The sequence below is a fragment of the Manis pentadactyla genome, chromosome 6 (assembly GCF_030020395.1).
Source record: "Manis pentadactyla isolate mManPen7 chromosome 6, mManPen7.hap1, whole genome shotgun sequence".
NCBI lineage: Eukaryota > Metazoa > Chordata > Mammalia > Pholidota > Manidae > Manis > Manis pentadactyla.
In genome coordinates, this window is record NC_080024.1 from 5,844,914 (window position 1) to 5,865,487 (window position 20,574).

General features: G+C 45.3%; 1 protein-coding gene across 1 annotated transcript; it reads right to left on the reverse strand.

The window, feature by feature from the left end:
• Positions 1 to 313: 313 nt before the first annotated feature.
• Positions 314 to 15,433, reverse strand: SPP2 (secreted phosphoprotein 2). The gene is made up of 7 exons (XM_036927217.2): positions 15,105 to 15,433; positions 14,891 to 15,015; positions 12,332 to 12,454; positions 11,200 to 11,307; positions 8,177 to 8,231; positions 6,622 to 6,704; positions 314 to 429 (listed from the first exon to the last, which is right to left on the reverse strand). The coding sequence occupies exons 1-6, from the start codon at positions 15,184 to 15,186 to the stop codon at positions 6,649 to 6,651; spliced, it is 549 nt and encodes a 182-aa protein (XP_036783112.2). The 5' UTR covers positions 15,187 to 15,433; the 3' UTR covers positions 314 to 429; positions 6,622 to 6,648.
• Positions 15,434 to 20,574: the final 5,141 nt, after the last annotated feature.

The following is a 20,574-nucleotide window of genomic DNA, read 5'->3' on the forward strand; positions in this document are numbered from 1 at the left end:
TCTGGAGTGGGGAGGGACCACCTTTCATCCCTCAATCACCACATGATTTCTTCTTAAAAGTTAAAATAGGTCACAAAGGGAAAAACATTTCTTTCCACACCAAGCTGCCTGGGCTAACTGCCCTTTAAGAACAAGGACTTTATGACCCTTGTATGTCAATCTAAAACTGGGCATGGGGATGTAATTACGCTAAACAGGGCCACTATGCATCTTCAACTCCTAAAATCCTTAGCTAATACCCATTTCCTCACATCATCAGCTTCTTAGCTAAACATTTGATAGTTACTCCTATTTTTTTTTAATCAGGTAACAATAAAGGGAAAAAGACATTTATTTATTCAGGACTGGAACCAATCAAAAGAAAGATTACACAACTCATGAAGTGTCTTCTTTCTTCACTGGAACTTCTATTCCTTTCAATGCATTTTGCTGTTAAAAGAGAGAAAAGAAGGGGAATTAGCACCTGCGGCAAGCACTCCACATTCTGGCTATTGAGGGGCAGGACCCAGGGCTCCTGCACGCTGTCCAAAGGGGAAGCCAAGATGGGCCCAGAGACTGGAGCAGTTGTACAAAGCAGCCACCTCCTTGAACAGAGAAAAGGGTGAGAGACACCTGCAGGGGAAAGGGGGAGGTAACCGGGTCCAGGGAACAGAGATGCAGCCCCTGAAAGGGAGCTCAAGGCCGAAGAAGGGAAGGACTGAGGGGCCCCGCGACAAAGCAGGAGCCAGGGCTGGGCCGGGGTTCGGGGCGGTGGACGGGAGGCGGGGGGCCCAGTCAAGCCAGCAAGGAGAGAGCTGGCCTCAGTGGGCATCTGCGGGCCTGGGGCTAGAGGTGGGACTATTCCTTCCTTCCTTCTTTCATTCATTCATCCACTCATCCACTCAATAAATATGTACACATTGAGTATTTATTGGGGGTTACAAAAATCAATAAGGTATAGCCCTAATCTTAAAAAGAAAGGAGGGGAGTAGAGTAGAGCCTGGTAAATGTAATTCCAGAGATGCTCGTGTGCAGGAAACCCCAAGGAAAGGGCTTCCTGGGGCAGACATGTGGGCTGGACTCTGAGCACAGCTGCGGGCAGGGCATGTGGTCCAGCGGCAGGGGCCTGGGGGTGGAGGGCAGACCCAACTGGGGGCCGGCGGGAGCAGTCAGCTGTCCCCTCTGCATGAAGCAGAGGCAGAGAGAAACAGGGATACAGACAGGGGCCACACCATTGCAGGGAAGGCTCTCACGTCCACATGGCGAGGGGATTAGACTCACCCCCAAGGAGAGCAGGAATTTGACCTGTAAGGACTGTGCCAACATCACTCTGGGGACAGTATGGAGGGGCCTTGAGGGGGACAAGGTGAAGCCATTAGGAAGATGCTGACCACACCCACCAGAGATGACCAGGCAGGAGCGGTAATGGGGAAGATGCACTGTTAAGTCCCAAGGGAAGAACTCTGTTCCGAGCATGGAGAGGAATACCCGGCGCCAGTGTCTGGCAGGCTGTTTCATCAAGCCTGGAGTTCAGGCTAGAGGCACAGTGTGGAAGTAGAGGTTGGAATAACCCCAGACGGGTGGACATCAAGCCCCGGGGTGGCTGGGATGGCCCGGGAAAGGGAGAACAGTGAGTGGGGGCAGAGCGCGGCGGAGCCCTGGGGAGCACCACCATGTGAGGACAGGAGGAGAAGAGCCAGTGAACAATGAAGAGAAGTCTTGGCTGAGAGGAGGGCCAGGGGAGGCAGTCTCCAAGACCAGAGCATCTCAAGAAAGAAGCATCAAATTCAGCCATAAGGTTCAGGGGGCACAGGGATGGAAGAGTCAGAGGGCACAAAGGGGCGGACGTAGGGCCGGGCAGAGCCGGCGGCCCGAGAGACAGTAGAGAGCAGCCCCAGGGGCACCACGTGCACATGGCTTTCCTTTCAACCAGATGGACAGGGAGTAAGAGAGACTGAGGGGATGCCAGGAGTGGGCTAGGGGTCGGGGGACCGCTGTCCAGTCGAGCCTCATTGTTTGCCATAATCTGCTAAATTAAATCTACTTGCTAAGATTTATTTGTAACCAAATCAGTACTCCTGGTGCCTTTTGCATTCATTTCAGAACATGCATCTGAGTGGCAAAAAATTTGAGCCGCCTCCCAGTGTGCATGTTGCCAGCTGAGCTCAAACAAGGTGACACCGTGCCTTGCTGCTCCCACTCACCCACTGTACACAAGGGTCCTGCATGCAGTCTACTTAGTGGCAAGTGTTTGCATGTTTGTGCTTTTTGTCGGTGATTTTGCTGTTTGCAATGGCCCCCGAATGTGCTGAAGTACCAGCCAGCGCTCCTGATGCAAGAAGGCTGTGTATCAACCAGACTTCAGTAAAAAAAAAAATTAACAGAAGGATGATAGTACAGAACTACAGGGTTGTTTGGGGGATTACATTAAATAATTGAGAAGAGCTCTGAGCACCATGACTGTGGTATACTAGGTGCTCAATAAATATCAGGGCTTTATTGTTGCTAGGACTTTATGTCAAAAACGACCAAAGTGAAATGATAAAACAAAGTGAAGGCTGTGATGTGCCTCATGGAGAAAATATGTGTGTTAGATAAGCTCTGTTTGGGCACAAGTTAAAGAGCTGTTGGTCATGAGCTCAATACTAATGAAGCAACAATCCATACTAAAAAGGCATCTTTAAATAAAGACATTCATAAAACAAGGTTATGTGTTGACTGACTGATGAAGTATCGGTAGAGGCTTGCAGGAACCCAACCCCATATTTCCCGTAGGAACGATGGTTCAGTTGTCACTAATTCAAAGTTTGCAGCAACTGTATAGATCATAACTACCACAAATCATCAGAAAAGACCATACTTGGTGAAGTAATTGCTGGGCGTATGCAGTGGTGAGAGTCAGAGCAGAGGGTAAGTACAGCCCCGTAGGCAGGCTCCCACCTCTGAGCCCTGGCTGGGTCTTCTCTCTCTTAGGTGGGGGTTCTGGCTGCCCCAGGAGGTGGGTGGTCATGGGAGAGCATGACAAGGAGTTGTCACTGATGCGTCTGGTACCTGAGCACAGAAATCACTCAGCAGGCCCATGAGAGGCCCATGAATCAGGGCCGGCCCTCCCACATGCTTAGGGATAGGCACTCATCAACGCTTCCGGTCGATCAGAAGCATTGCCTCCTAGCTGGCTACTACATGTGCAGCTTCACCCAACACATGACAAATGTATCGTAAGCAAATAATCCTTGAGGTTTGGCCCCTCTCGCGCTATTTTCTAAATACAGAGATATTGGCAGGAACTGTAGTGCCACAAAATGGAAAAGTGAGGCTTCGGAGACAGGCAGACACGGAGAGCTAAGTCCCAATCCCGGTGCCCCGTCTGAGAGCAGGGGCCTCGGCAGAGACAATAATGACGAACTTCACTTGGATTGTTACCAGATTGTGTGAGGCAGTGTATGTGGAGAATCCAAACAGACCCAGGGATCCTGGAGAGCTCTGGCCGTTGCTGCATGAGGCAGGCACCAAGTCAGCGTGCCATGAACATTAGTTGAACACACTGATGAAATTGTGAGACTAATTCTTTTCACCATGCAGTTATTGACAAACGGCCTCACTGGGATTCGCCCCTTTGCTGCGTTTGAGGGTAGAGTTCAAGAATTCCGCATGAATCAACATTGCAGCATAAAGGAAAAGACCTGACTCAGGCTGCAGTGGTTTGCAAGCGCTCAGGGTGGCTTGTGGTCTTCTATATCATTAAAACTTCTGAATTATTTTCCAGCTATTAGAGGTCAAGAAAATGTGAGACCCTCAAATAGATCCTTTTCAACATAGAGTTTGGACCTGCTTTTCTGTAGTTCCTATTTTAGAGTAGCAAATAAGAAAACATTTCAAAGCTCTTTGATTCAAAATACCTTTCACTATCCACTCCTATATACGAAATGATTTTCTAGCAAACAGAAAGAATCCCACTACAGTGTTTATTAAATTACGAAAACAGTTACTCAGCTCTTATTCTGTTCCAGAAACCGAGCCAGGTTCTGAGGATTCCAGGCTTTCATGAATTTGTTCATTCCTTCCTTACAACCTGATTGAACCTTTATTATAGTCTAGACGCTGCTCTTAGCCTTATGACATTAAATTAAAATAATTAAGAAGAATGACTAGGTCATTCATCCTCAAGGAGTTCATGGCCTAGGAAGGACAAACAAGTAAAAAATAATAATAAACATTTGAAGGATCTGAGGCCAAGAGGTTAAGGGACTGGATTACTGTGTCGCAGCTCCTAAGAGGCAGAGGAGGCTCAGAGCCAGGCCAGCTCATTCCGGACCCCGAGGATCCGCCCCCCCCTAGATCCCCTGCACTGGCCTCGCCAGACTCACTCTATATTTCTAGGAAACTCAGAGCACAGTGTAGAAATCTGCCCTGCTGCAGGTCACAGAAGGGCAGGGACATTACTGGGACTTAGTCCCAAGCCATCACCCAAGCCAGGGTGACAGTACTTGGCCTTTCATCTGTGCTGCCTGCCATTCAAGAGACATTTTTTAAGTGATTAATTTCTTTGTAGAAATCAGACCATGAATTTGTGTTGCAATATGCATATGTGTACATGCCCAATATAATGGTATTATTAATAAGTAAAATATAGCCAATTCATTGAGAATTCTATTTACACCCTTCCCCAACCCGAAGATGCTCTATAAAGCAAAAAGAAATTATTTAAATTTATTAAAAAGGAATATAACTAGTTTGTTTCTTCACGAGTAGTTTTTGATCTCAGAATGAAGCTTGTTTTTCTTTTTAGGGTTCACACAGAGTAGAATGAAAACCCACCATTTGCACCTTTCATCCAATACAGCCTCATTGGTAAATTTGCCTTCTAATTTAGTAAAATGTCAGGTGACTTCCTTCAGATTCCAGCAGGTAAAAATTAATTCTAGTATATACTTAGCTTGTGTTTTGATAACTGAATCTCAAGAACCCAAAGTGAAGGATTCTGTCATCCACTCAAGCGACCGGCTGAATGCTCACGGGGTGCCAGGCTCTGCGCAGGGCCCTAGGGGACGCAAGAAGGTCACTGAGCCCAGCCCCTGGGGCATGGGGTGGAGCCAGGGGGCTCACAGAGGAGGCAAGGATTGCAGTGCCCTGTGAGGAGGACTTTAGGGAGGCCCATGCAGGTACACATGGAAGTGACACTGAGGGGAGGCCTGCACGGTGAGGAGGAAGGGGCAGGGCAGACGGTCCTGGCAGAGGCTGCAGCGGAGCCTAGGGGTGGGCTGAGAGAGGTGGCTTAGAGAAATGGGCAGGGGCAGATCACCAGGCCCCTGTGGGCTACATGAGGGAGTTTGGACTTTCTCCTGAGCACATACGGTGTTAGGGAAATGGGAAGCTTGTGGAATCTCCAGCTTTATTATTAGCCTGTGTGTGTGTAAAAAGAATGTGCACTGAATCAATCCCTATAATTGCATCTGAGGGTTCCTTTAAAGTGTGCCCTTCATGTGTCTCCTTACTACTTGGGAGCCTTTAAAAACACCTTGCTGCATTTGCTCCCGTCCCTACGGGCTGGGAATTCATGTATGGTGAAACTCACGGCACTGGTGGCAGTTAGGCTGTTCTTTCTCTCAGCTCTGTGATTGCCTTTTGCACACTCCTGGCCTGTCCTGTGAAGCAAGAGGCAGGTGGTTTACGTGGGTGGATCAGAGTGTCAAGATAAACCTGGGGACAGCGTGCAAGGTGCACGGCGGGATCAGGACCTGAGGCAACAACTCGTGCAATGGTTCAGGGGTGACAGTGATGAAAGGATGGACCAGTGCCAGAGAAAAACATGTGGGCAAAGCCAGGAAGGGCAGACCCCTGCGGGTGTTAGGAGAAGATGAGGGTAAAGACAACTCCATGGTGCTCTAAAATTTTGAATTTGAGAAAATTAGGCAGATGGTGACATCTTTAAGAAAGAGAATTGGGAAGGAGGCTGGTTGAGTTTTGGTTGCTTACAGGGACCCCAGGGCCACGGCATGCCAGAGGCTGTTCCTATAAAGGCCGGATGTTGGGATAGAGCACAGCAAAAGTATGTGTATTTGGAAGTAATTACGTATCATTGATAAAGTCAAGAAAGCGGAAAAGATGACGGAGTAAGAAGGAAAGAGTTGAGCTAAGGAGATATTGCAAACGGTCACCAGTATTTACGTTTTGATTAAGGAAGGCAGGTAAGATTTCAAAGAGTTGGGGGATTAAAAACTAGTTTTCAAAAAGCAGAAAAGTGAAAGGGAGGTGAGGAGGTGGCAGCCACAGGCCACATCTGTGTCTAGAAACTGCAGAAAAGGAAGGAGGGAAGGAAGGCAGTTCCTGGGATGGAGAGGCCCGGCCAAAGGAAGCGCTGATCCATTTGTTCGTTTGCTCTTAAAGTGGAGAAACCTGATCCCATCAGTGGCAACAAATGCAAAAGCCACAGGAAAGGATGGGGAGCGGGTGCATGAGACTGAAGAGGCCATCGAGGAGCAGCATCAGGGAGGAGATGAGACTGCGGAGGGTCGGCAGAGGGTCGGGACAGGAGCTGGGGAGCTGAGCGCAGCCATTGGAGGTGGGCGAGCAGCAGTCCTAAGGTGCTCCCTCCAAGCAGCATCTCGTTCTAAACACATGTCTGTAATTGTGCCCTCTTACCTCAAGGCTGTTACTCAAAGCCAGAGTTCACTCTTGCTCTGAGCCACGGTTTGGGTACCTTCCATTCCCGTATCTCATGGTGTCTACAGATAGAAGAAAGAAAGGGAATGTAGAGGCTCTGTCATTCACATCATGGGCGTGACTATGAATTAACAAGAACCAGAACCAGAACCGGAACCTGTGCTGCCAAAGGAATGCCTGAGAACACGACAGCTTCCTTGCTTCCTGCACTCTCCCTGTGTGCGGAGTCATAGCTGGACCCAGTGCTTATTTCTCTCCATGTGAGATCTGTCTCTGCCACTCCTGTAAGCCCCCAGGGACAAGGACTGTCACATCTGTCTCTCCATCATCCACAAGGTCTACTGAGTGCTTGTCACACACATGTGTTGAATTACGTTACATGGTCATGTCCAAAGCAGTCTCTGGGATGGCTGCCCATCTGTGTTAGTGATGTTCCCAGGGCCCAAAGTGTTTTGAGAATTCAGCTCTGGAATTACCTTTTGAGGTATATAAAAAGGATCAGTCACATTAATTTATATCCATATAATATTTTTTGAATCCCAAATGGCATTTTCCCAGTATGGTAGCCAGTCTCCAGGAATGGCCTCCTGGTATTCACCCTCTTGGGCCTTCCCCTCCCACACTGGTTCAGAGTTGTTCTGTGTGATCAGTAAAATGTGCCGAAGTGATGGTATTATATCACTTCTGGAATTAGGTAATAGAAGACAGCCTTCTGTCTTGGATGCTCTGGGGCATGCTAATGCGTTCTCTCTATATATATGTATTTCTTTCTCTGGGAGAAGCCAGCTGTTATGTCTGGAGGACATTCAAATGGTCCTGTAGAAAGGTCCATATGGGAAAAATCTGAAGGCCTTAGTCCAAGAGCCCATGAAGAACTGAGACCTGTCAACAACCATGAAATAGACCTTTCAGCCCCAGTCAAGCCTTCAGATGCCATCACAGCCGCAGTCAACATCTTGTCTGCAGCCTTGTTAGACACCCCGAGTGACAACCACCTGGCAAAGCTCCCTCTCGGTTCCTGTCCCTCAGAAACTATGACATAGTAAACATTTGTTGTTTTAAGCTGCTAAAATTGGAAGTAATTTGACATACAGCAATAGATAACTAATAATGCATCCAAGTTAGTTATTAATTGGATTAATCACATTTATTTCCATATGGCTTTTGGCTAGTTCTAAAATCAAATCCAAGGACAAATATTTCTCAGATGTTTCAGTTAGGGGATGCTCTCAAGGTGAAAACCAACATCTGCCCTGTTTATTTGAAAGAGAGGCTGGGGTCATCAAATGGAATCATGTATGGAAAATATCTGGATAAATAGAATGGGATACCTAAATGAAAAGTTGTATCACTATTACCTACTGGTAAGAGAGGAACAAAAATAAAAGAAAATGTTTCTTTTTTGGAATTACTGTGATTGTCCAAAGGTTATGTATAGATATTTCCAGTTTTAGATGACTCATCAAATAACAAAGAGCTTCAATGTAAAGTCATTTCAAGAAAATAACATTAAAAAGAACTGATCTCAATTTACCAAGTAGATAATTGTTTCTCCATTTAGAAGATCCCAATGTGTCCCCAAAAAACATCTAGGTAAATTTAGTCATCAGTACGTATCAGCACATGAAAGAAAGAAAAAGGAAAGACACTGTAAAAAAATGCAAATATTATCTGGAGGACTCTGATGTACTATATACTTCATTTTTAACAAAAGAAGGCAATATATTAAATAACTTTATATGGTATTAGACATGTATGTCTAAGAAAGCACATGGGGAAGAGCAACTTACATGAAGTCTAAGTTGCCTAAAAAGCTTTCCTCTAGACCCAGAAAATACTCCCAAATGTTGTAGACCAGAAAGATAGAACATAGGTTTTCCAAGTGATCTTTATTTTCATTACTCTGAGGTTTTTTCAATTTTATTTCTTCTATTTCCTACTTCCAACAATGATTTATTTGTTCTATGTCTAAATTCATCCTAGTCTATTGTCCTTCATGTCTGTAATATCACCATTTATTTCAGTGAAAATGGCTAACAGCTGTTTTCTAAATTTCTTTTTCTGTTTCACGTAAGAAACCTAATTCAGAGTTTCCAGGAATTACTTTAAATCTCCATCTGCTTTCTTCTCTCTCTTGTGAATAGAAAAACTCTTTAATTTAAGGAATTTTTTTATTTTTTATTTGGTCATATTTCTTCATGATCCTCTAAACTTTGAGGGAAAGCAAGCCAGGAGTTTTTTTAAATCTTGTTTCAGAGGCTAACTTAACTTAATGTCAAAGTCTTCTTACAAACTTGAGATTGGAAAAAGTGAGTAGTCTTCACTATGCAATTGGAAAATTGCAACAGATTTGGGGGATTGTGCAATCAACTTCCCAAATCAGAAATGGAAGGGGGGTTAAATTAGGCAGCCAGCTGTTAAATTAATTTCAGTCGTGTTAAAGGTCACAGGATGAGCTAGAATGCTGTTCTCTCCATACTTCCTGTAACTCCTAGCTCTGGTTCGCATCCTCTCTCCCTGCCCTGCCAGCCTCCCAGCACCCCATCTGCTCTCACCTAGTTCCAACCTATTCTGCATCTATTCCGTCAGGGCCCTACTCATAACTCTATCACCAGCCCCATCGCCCTTAGGATCGAGCCAGGGACCTCTGACACGGCCTGTGAGGTGCACCTTGACCTGAGTGTCATCCTTTCAGGCTGCATTTCCCTGCCTCTCTCCCCCAATTTCGGTCATTCCAGTTGTAACAGATTTCTGTCCATTTCAACCCACCAGCCTCTCTAGAACTACAGGGAACTCCCTCACCATCTTCCTTCCGCTTGGAATCTCTTTTCCTCCTTTCCCTCCACACCCCAACCCCTTTGTCCTGATATCCACCCACCCGCCAATTCTTGGCTTCAATGCCAATTATTTCCCAGGGAAACTCCCTCTCTGCACCCCCTCCACCACAGTATCCTGTCCTCTCGCAACGTGCTCCCAGACTCATCTACAAACTCCACAAGGGCCAGGACTGGGCTTTGTCTTGCTCCTTCCCATCTCCCTAGCTCTCCCCATATAAACCACAAAATCAGTATGAAAAAATACTTGTGAAATGATATGCTTGCACCTCGTCATTTCTGGGTTAGCTGGGCCACAAGTGTGCAAGTGTGTGAGCTGTGAAGCACATCTGACTTCCAAGACACTTTAATGGACTCTCGGGAAGGAGGCTCTTGACACTTGCCTTAGCACCAGGAAAGAATCTTGAACTAGGGCTCCTTGGAAAGCCCAGAACCCACCTGGGATTGATCCTCAGAAATTGCCAGTGTGAATGGGATCAATCAGTAGGGTTATGCTCAACTGAGCGTTTTTAGACCTCAGCTCAACTGAAGGCCTAATAACCTGGGCAAAGTTCTCCTTACGCCAGTAAAATCACCCTCCTAACAGGACTTCCCGTTGTTAGTTTCACTGCTTCCTAATTCTAAAATGGACTTCCATACAAAATAGTTAAGGTGAGGCTATGTCAGTAATAGGGGAACATTAACTTGTATATATAATTCTTGAAGTTGAAATTTCATACTCTTGTGAGGCAATTTTCACTACAGAATTAAATCTTGAAAAACTGGATAAAAATGTGAGTAGAGACGGATGTTATTGGACAGATTCAGCTGTATAGTGTTAGAAACACTTTTAAAATACCACTCAAGAATATTAGTCCATTATGAATAAAATAAAAAATGTAACAGTTACATTTTTATCCCTACGTAGAGTCAAGAGGCTTCTTCCTCATATCATGTTCTTGACCATTTCTTCCTCAATTTTCTTGTATTCATTCAACAAGTATTTACTGAGCATCTACTCTGTATCAAACATTGTCCTAGACCGACAAAAACAGACATTCCCTGCCATCAAGAGATACATGTTCTAGTAAGGAAAGCAGTCAACAGACAGACAAATAAATACGTAATATAGTTTCAAATTAGAAATTCACATTATTATAAATTTTGCGGTACTATTACAAATCAATTTCAGCGCAACCAAGGCGGTGGGGGGGAATGTTCTGCCATTCACTGAGCATCTATTATGTACCAGACGTTGGCCCAGATCTTTCATGTTCATCACCTTACTAGATTCTCTTGACAACCTATCGGGTGATCTTTATTCCTGACATTTTGGAGGTGAAGAAGTGGAGATCATGAAGGTCAAGTGTCCTGACCTAGACTGCCGAGCTGGTAAGTAGTTTTGAACACTGGTCCCACCAAAATGCCAATGCCCCTCTCCCTAACACTACAGCACAATGCCAGTGAGCTGCAACCCTAGATCCAATACTTTGGATATTTGCTGTTATTGTTACACTCTCTGTTTCCCGAATCTCTGGGAAAGAGAGAGAGAGGGAAGGGAAAGAAGGGGATGCTGGAAATGAGACAGTGGGTGTAAAAGGGAGAAGCCAGCCGAGTAAGCAGAGCGAGGCTTGCTCAAGCCTGGGTGATGCTCCGGCGGCTCTCTCATGCCAGTCTGTTTGTCACAGACCCATGAAGACCCGAAGAGGCGCTGTCCTCGGGGGACACCACACCCTGGTCATACCTCTTCGCTGCTACTGGACTCGGAGCTGGAGGACCAGAAGCAGCGGACCTGCACTTCCTGCACCTGCAGGGCCGATACCCATGCCAAGCTTCTGCAAACAGCTGTTGGCTGGAAGAGGCACAGCAAACAGTTATACCTTCAGCAGCTCATAAGGGTCAGGACCTAGCTAAGGAATCAGGCAAAGTTAAGTCTTCACAAAATCATGCAGACAGAGAGGAAAAATCCACAGAGGCATGCAAATTTCTCAAGACCAAAGCAGAATCAAATGAAATACTCAAAGATCTCTTAGGCATTTGCTAGAGGTCCCCAGAGAGAGCAAACACCCCCTTCAGGAGCCCTGAGTGGGCTGCCTTGAATCACTTCCCATTTGAACAAAAAGAAATGGGATGAATCCCCAAAGGACTTTGTTCTCCTGTCCTTTGGCTTTGGATTTTGTTAGGGACAGACGCTTGTGATGCTTGGAACTGGGTCCTTTGTAAAACAGTCACAGTGTCAAGTCTCATTAAACAAATAACAAAAAAAAGGGTCCAAACCTGCACACCTCAACGAAACCCCTTCGAGAACACTTGTGGGTGTGGGGATGCTGGGCCGGGCAGGTGGGACTCCTGCCTGTGGGTGGTAACCACGCGCTGGACTGTGTTCTGGTCACAAGGGACACAGACTGAACACCTATGGTCCTGACCCCACGGAGCCTGAACTTGTGGGGGAGACTGATATCATACAGTAGACAACTAAATGCGACAGCATCAGGAGCACAGCTGGCATTGTAAATCCACTTTAAATGGAGTTCAAAGTGTCTCTGAGCTCTTTCTTTGGCTTCTTGACATTCCCTTTGCCAGGAACCATTATTATCCCCATTTTAAAGAGTATAAAACTAAAGCAACAAATTTTCAGTAATGTCTCAGGATCACTCAAGACCACAGACTCCAGAGCTCAAGTCCTCACCCACTGAGTCGCAGCACCCCTGCCCAGGGGACACAGTGCGGACACAGTCATTGCCCCCCAGTGTGGCCGGGTGCCAGACAGCAGCCAAGCTCTTCATGTGACTTGGAATCAGCTCCGGGACATGGAAGAAGATGAGGCCCTTCCCCACATTAATTTCTGGGAGGGTGGTGTTTCCCAGCACACATACCGCAAGGTAGCCCTTCCGGAAGTCGCAGGTGGCAGGATCTTCTCCGGAGTCTCTCCTGCATGTTGTCTCTTTGATGCTTAATTCCATCACTATAATCAAGCTGCCATCATCCAGGAGATCGACCTTTATGAAAACAAAGCATCGGTTTGCCAGTAGTGTGTTTCTGAAGTTCACAGTGCTGGAGATGTTTGTCTTAACAATCCACCTAGTCCAGCCCTGATTCTAAGGACCAGGGGGAAAAGTGCTTTACCAAAGGCATGCAGTGCTTCAGGGAAAAAAGGAGACCAGAAGTTAAGTCCTAACTCCAAGGGGAGCATTGCTCCTGATGACACCAAAAGGTATAAATATTTGCTATTTTTAATGTTGAACGTGTGAAAAATATGCCTAACACCTATTTCCAAGTTGCTCTCCCAAGATAACTTTACCAATCTACACAGTATTTGAGATGCCTTTTCTCACCTTGTTCTCCTTTTCGCCTTGTTATTTTAATTCTGATTTCTTTTTTGGCTATCAGAGAGGTCAAATGTCTTTCCAAATGTTTCAGGCTCGTGTGTATTTCTCCCTTTGTGAATGTTTCGTATCCTCAGTGCCAATGATCTATTCCTTCCTCTCTTTCCTGAGGACGCTGCCGTGAGTGTACCTCTCGTGGCTATAGGATGGAAGGAATGGGTATACTGGGGGCCATCTTCAGGGTGTTTGCAGAAGGAATAACCAACACATAAAATAAAGCAAAATGTGAGCCACTCCTTGTAAGGAAAAAACATCGGTGGAGCCATCAAAGGAGGAGGGTTTCCCTTCCACAGGGAGAAGAAATGAAGTTGACAAGGGGGCCCAAGTGAATGAAACTTGACCAATGTACTTGAACCCTCAGAGTGGCTGGGGAGAGGCAAGAACAGGCAGACTTCGGACAGAAGAAAGGGGCACTGGAGGCGGAGCGCATCTCCCCTGTCCGTCCTCAGTAAGGATCGCACACGCACACGTGCAGCTGCACAGTGCGTTTATGTGCAGGGACCTGTGTGCCTGGGTGCATGTCTACTATACCAGGCAGTGCACATGCTGGGACGTGCCCTGGATTGCCATGCCTCGCGCCAGCTCATCTCCACAGCCCAGATTTCTATGGTGGGGTCGTAGGCTCCCCCAGTATCTGTCCTCATGCTCCTTCCTATTCACTTAACTACTAGTCTTTTCTGTAATGAATACTAGCTAAATTTAAGTAAATCTAAGGCATTCATCCGAAAGCTTGGCAAAAGAACGCTAATTTCCCATACCACAAGAGTATCTCATGAAATACAAAAGATGTAAGTCAACACAGCCAGCGTGCAAAGAGATGGTCCTTTGTTCGGGGCCAGCACCCTTCCAGAAGGAACTCACCCTTCAGCTTGGCAGCTGACCACACATCTCCCGCCGTGCCTCTGTACCACAATGTCCAGGCCAAGTGACCCCCTCAGGCCATGACAGCCCAGTTCTGGACTGGACACCTAGCTAAAACACAGCTGATCCTCTTTATGACCTATTGCCCAATTTGAAGAGAGAACTGAGACAAATAGATTAATTTTCTGGGAATCTGGAAATGAGAAACCAGGCTGGTATCTAAAGAAGGGTCAAGGTGAATGAGTTATGTTTTGAGACTGGAGCTAGAAAACCATGAGCCATGTGCTTTTTGCCGTAGGACAGGAGCAAGCAACGTGTGAGTGAAGGGGGCACCCGGGGATGGGAGAGGTGGGCAGACGGGCAGAGAGAAAGCAGCGGCCGTCTGGCCTCCATGGAGGAGAACCTGCATGGGTCATCCTGACCGTGTCTGCAGCCTGGCTCCCGTGTGCCCTGGCGGCATAGAGCTCCTACTCACAGGACCTGTGACTTCCTACATAATCTCTCCCTCCTCCCATCTTAACCTGAACCAGCTTGAGGGTATGTCCCTTCCCACGTTGCACAGGACTTTGAATCGGTGGGGAAACCACCTGGGAATCAGGAGGAGCAAAGCCACTTGCTGCCTCGGTTTCTCATTGCTTTGAAGGACGTTTATCTCTCTGCTTATCTTTCTTTACCAATCACAGAGTTAGTCGTTGGAGGCCCAAGTTAAGTATCCTTTCCCTGTTTCCCAAAGCTAACAGAAAACAGACTATCACCAAATTGACAAAGGAAGGTGGATTTCGTTGACTTGAAAGCCAGAATTTACTTCCCGTAAGTATTAGGAGCAGAACTACTGGACTTGAAAAGACTCATTTCTAACAAATGAACAGTTCTTAATAAAACATCTCAAGAGGAAGAACGATGGGGACTTGCAGTGGACGTGCAGGATGCACAGGGGCCAACGCCTGGAAGTAGGAAATGAGGCCAGAGGGGAAAACAGTGCAGACGAGACGGCCTTCAAAGCAGCTCACAGAGACTTAAGACAATAATTGTAATAAAATCCTTTCTCTGGCACAAAACAGCATAAAGAGATGACTAGCTATCACCTTTTTAAAGTGGAAAAATAAAAATGTGAATCCAACAACTGACAAAATGGATAAAAGAACAGAGAGCAGTCGGAAGAGGTGAGAAGACGGAATGTGCACTTACTTGTTTCACGGAGTTTCTGAACGCCCGAAACAGATACGGACTCGGGTACCGGGAATTCACCTTCGCCATTGAGAAGTTGAGGGCTTCCGCCACGTAAGTCACCTCATAGTCATACACCGGGAAACCTGGACACGCAAAGCCACCGGGATGCAGCGCGACGAGGTGCACAGGCCAGGCCAGCTCCCCGTCAGCGGCCCTGCCGTGGAGTTCTTACCTGCACAGGACCAGTAGTTCATTCCAAGAACAGACATAATCAATATCGTTATCACCATCTTCTCCATCCTGAGAAGAATCATTTTAATTTAGAGCCAGCAAGACTGTTTCTACGCCCCTGGGGATGACGAGAGCTCCTGAGAACAGCTGCTTTGTCACATGTGACCCGGCTTGCTCTCTCTGATTGGGGCAGTCAGCTGCTGAAAAATAAATAATTGATCCTGAGGTCAATATTTACTGCTGGCGTTTCCTGTGGGAAGGTTCCAGTTTGAGGCCGCTTTTGAAGCTGCGACCTCTACGTGGGACGTTAGCCCAGGGCAGAAGGCATCGAGAGGCCCAGGCTCCCCATGTGTGCTGTTTGTTTTTCTCTGTTCTAATTTTATCCATATGAACCATATAGTTCTCTCTTTATTTTAATTTCATTTTTTGGAGGGAAGGGATATAATCTTATGTTCAATAAACCAGTTAATTTTAAATTGCTGTCCATTTAGTTCCCTGTCATGTTCCTAAAGAGCTTGCAGTTGACCGTTTATGAATTCTCTGTGCTTATTTAAAGATCTTTTTGGGAATTTTGACTGTAAAGGAGATAAAACATGTGTGCAGTGACAAGCTGTGACACGCCTTCCTGTCCACCAACCTTCTCTGCTAATGGACGTTTATGCACTTCACCTGGACCATGAGCTGTTTACATATTGATGATTCTCAAGCACTGTAAGATCTGAAGCTAGTCAGTGAATTGTTAAAAATGAGAGATACAGTAAATGCAATTTGTGTTATGTTCAGGTCACCATGTTCTCCTCCAAGTTCATGCATAAGAAGCTGTGATTGTGGCTTGGGACGACCTGGACTGGAATCTGGACTCCACACTTGTCAGGCATCTATCTGTGGGCATTGTACTCACTGCCTCTGAACCTCTACTTCCTCATCTATAGACTAGGCATAAACAGGTAAATGTAAGGTCTATTTTTATTCAGCGAGCTCCGGAGAAACAGGACCAACAGGGTATTTATATTGATAGATAGATAGATGATAGATGATAGATGATAGATAGATAGATGATAGATAGATAGATAGATAGATAGATAGATAGATAGATAGATAGATAGATAGATAGATAGATATCTGTATAGAGAGATTTATTTTAAGGGTTTGGCTCATGCAGTGGTGGAGGCTAGAAAGTCCAAAATCTGCAGGGTGGGCCAACAGGCTAAAGAGCCAGAAAGAGCTGTGGTTCTAGGGCAAAGGCTATTTGCTGTCGTAATTCCTTCCAGCTCAGGTCAGTCTTTTTCTATTAAAGCCTTCAACTGATTGGGTGAAGCACCCCCAACGTTATATAAATCTGCTTTACTCAAAGTCTTCACTTAAATGTTAACCTCACCTGAAAAATATTTTCAGCAAAACAACCACATAAATGTTTGACCAAACATGGAGACGGCATGGCCAAGCTGACACATAAAATGAACCACTACATAAGGATTAAATCTCAGTCCTTTGGAAGAGTGTTTGGCAAATTAATTGCTCATTAAATGGTAACTGCTAGTAAGAACCCAAGTCAGTAAATACTTTTTAGTGTCTGCCATGTATAGGGCAGGAGAATATCTTAAATGAACTAATCTTCTCGCTTGCTGGTCTTAAGCAAGGCAAATATAAGTGCCAACAAGGGAAGCATAAATTTTGCTGTAAGAATTCTGGGAGATGGTGAGGGACATGGGCAGCTCACTCCCTCCTGACCTCAGCTCCCAGCTGGGTGTGCGTCTCTTTGAGCTGCACCTTGACAGACGCAGAAGCATCCAGCAGGAGAGAGAGAGACACAGGATAGGAAGAAAGAGCGGAAAGCAAACCGCCGGGAAGGAGACCGCAGCCATTTACCAAAAGAGGTGGTGTGGGGCTGCCACATCCACCAGAGGCAGGAGGAGGAGGCAGAGAAGCTTGGTGGGTTCAGCACCACGGGATGCCCTACAGGAAGGGTGGCGCTCAAGCGTCAGATTAGCATTAGTACGCAAGGCAGCTTTACTAATCAAAATATGTCTCTATTTTGCCTGCCCTCTGCACAAAGGGTCACAATCATGCTTCTGATGACTTCCCATGCTATCCAGATCATGAATATTTACTGCCCTGACCCAAAAAGCCTTCTTTCTACAGGTCTTAAGCAACAGCACATTGGCACAGAGGTTCCTAAAAATCCTTGGATCGTCTAAGTGTCTACATGCCCCTCTGCCCCATGCAAGAGCTCTGGGTCTCCAGCTCTGGCCTCATCTCAGGCCACCCTCTTTCCCTCACTAGGTTCCAGCCACACTGGTGTCCTTGCAGTTCCCTGGGGACACCAAACAACTTCCATTTCATGGCCTTGGCACATGCTATTCCTTCCAACAAACAGTCATGACATTTCTTCTGATTTCCCCAAGTTGGCCGTTTACCATCATTTGGGTCCCAGCTTCAAGAGCGCCGCCTCAGAGAACGTCCCTGACCACCACCTAAACTTCCCCTACCCTCTACCCCTCCACTTCAGCTCTCTGCTTCCTCCCTTCCCAGCACCCATCACCATGCACAGTGATGTCGCTTGTTTGTTTGACACTGCCTCTCCCCCCAGTAGACCTCATGCTCCATTGCCTGTCTTGTTTATGCTATACTGCAGCACCCAGGTAAGAACACAATTAAAGGTTTGCTGAATGAATGAGTGAGTGAGTGAGTGAGCACACCTGGTCTCTCTGAACTTTAATCTAAGTCTTTCTGTTTGGAACCTGCACTAATTTCTGGTATGTAAAAGGTACACAAAGCAGGGTGCTATGAGCTTGTTAATTCTGTTACTCTTAACCTGGTTTGAACTCCATTCCATTACAGTCTTCCAGATTTAACTAACAGCACCATCTGGCTCCAAACTCTAGGGTCTCATTAAATGAGCAGTAATAATAAAAGCAATTTCAAAAGAATAGAGGAGATTAAGGAGACAGCAATGAAATAATGTTGCCAGCACAAGGCTGTTGATTTTGTTTGTAGCTCACTGATGTGAGGATAGATTATTTTGTTTCTCAGATTCACTTGGCTACAATAAACCCTGGCACCAGGCATGCAGAGCAGGCACTGATCAGTGCTAAAAAGTGATGATCTAAATACGTCTCTGCAGAGTTCTGTCCTGTCTGGTAAACCTAGAAGATTAAACGTAAGCCGTCCATTGAAATTCAGACCATAATGATTTCTTCCATGATTACTTTTCCTATCTGCAGAAATGTGTGCAGCACTAATTCCAGCAGTTTTCTGCTGTTCCAACAAAAATTATTTAATTAAGATATTCAAATTATGTGGCACTAAATGAAGAGGGGTATAGAGCATTTTTTACATAGCCCCTGGAAATTTCTATAAAATTTATCATAAGAAGCTTAACAAGCAATTGGAAAAGGTTGAATAAAAATGGGTGGACATCCATATCATAGACTAATCATTTGCTATCATCTTTATCATTTCTCTTGATATTGTTTCTTTTCATTTTGATTATCTCTATAGAAATATTATTTGAGAAAAACCACTAAGTCGAGAGCAAGTGTAAACCAAAATTTCATCTGATCCATAAACCACAAACTTTGTAGCTACCTTGCAATCTTTATAATAACATGGTCTCTAAACTCCTGAGCTCCTGTGGATTGCCTACAGTCACAACTTTCCCATGTTCTGGAAATGTCAATAACAATGTTATTGTTACTTTTGTTCTGTAAGGGATGATATGTTTATTTGCAAGCGAAGTAGTACAGATCAGAGGCTCTCGAAGTGTTTTCCCCAAACCAGCAGCTGCAGCACCCCCTGGAACTTACTGGAAATGCAAATTCTCAAGCCCCACCCCAGACCTACCACATCAGAAACTCAAGGAAGACCAGCCTTCTGTGTTTTACAAATCCCAGGTGATTCTGACACACACTCAAACATGAGAACCCACGGTGTAGTGCAACAGTTATCAACCAGGGTGACTTTACCCCTCAAGGATACGTGGCATGTTTGGAGACATCTTCAGTTGTCAACAACCAGGGGAGAGGATGCTACTGGCGCTTGGTGGGTAGAAGCCAGAGGTGACGCTAAACATTCTGCAGGGCACAGGACAGCCCCATATCAAAGAATGATCCAGTCCAAAATGTCAGCAGTGCCAATGTTGGGACACTCTGGTTGAAGGAATGTCAGCGGTGCCAACATAGGACAACTTTTCCTGCCTATGAAGAAAATTGCCAGAATGTTGGGACACTCTGGTTGAAGGAAAGAACTTTTGATCAGCAGACCTGAGTTCCAATTATGGCTTCCTGTTCATTTTCACTTATTTTTTACTTTGTTTTGGTGTTTTATGTCCTATAAAATATTTTTGTTTTAAATCCACTCAACTTGCTTTGGGTTTCTATTGGTGTCATCTTTAGAATGTTTTCCTCCAGCATAAGTTATATAAATGTCTTCCTGTATGTTATGATTTCTGTTTTTACATTTTAATTATGTGATCCATTTGGGATTAATTTTGATAGAAGTTGTGAAGTAATGACTTAATTTATTGCACAAAAGCCTTCATACCTGGAATATATGTAGTCATTTCTACTCCCTGAGCAACCCAAACTGATAAGATGTGCTTCACCAAAACAAGGGAATTAACTAAGCAAAAGGAAGGTTCAATTTGAATCAGCTTCATTTTCATGTAACCAGAAATTCAGTGTTAGGTTAAATAAGGTAGAGGTTTATTTCTCACATTTAAAAAAATAAAAGTGTGACAATAAGCAGCCCAGTGCTTATCTGTCAGCTCCACAATTATCAGGGACCTAGACTCCTTCAAGATTGCACTGTCACTATGGCCCAAACTGGCTGCTAGAGCTCCAGCCATCACCTTCTATTCCATGCAACCTGATAAAGGAAAGGACAAAGAAGGATAAGTTGGTTTTCTTTAAAGACACTTTCCAAGGATCGCACACATTTCTGCTTACATCCTGAAATAGGGCAGGGACATGGGAGAAGCATCATGAACAACTTTTCCTGCCTATGAAGAAAATTGCCAAGTTATAAACACTAGAGTAAGGCTAAGATTCCATTTTAAAAACTAGGGAGTTCAGAGGTAAGATTCCTAACATATTCTTTGGTAATCAGGCAATAACCCACTCTATCTTAAGGCAAGATAAGCACTCTTAACTGATATGTTCCAGTGCTTTAGGGAAACCACTACCTTGGAGAGGAACTGGATCAATAAATTGTGTTACGTTTATTTTACAGACTTATCTAATGAGGACTGCCCGTGGATGGTGACATAATGTCTCTCACTGGACAGAGACATCGTGAGACCACAAGTCAAGTGTATGTCCACCCCCACCCCCCAGCCCTTTGCCCCATTCAGGAAAGCCTTAGAAGATAGAATCCTAAGCCCTTAAGTGCACCTCCTCTCTGAGGTTGCCCGCACTCCCCTTTCTCTGAGTGTGTACTTTTTAAATAAAGCCTTCTCACTGCTCAACTTATTG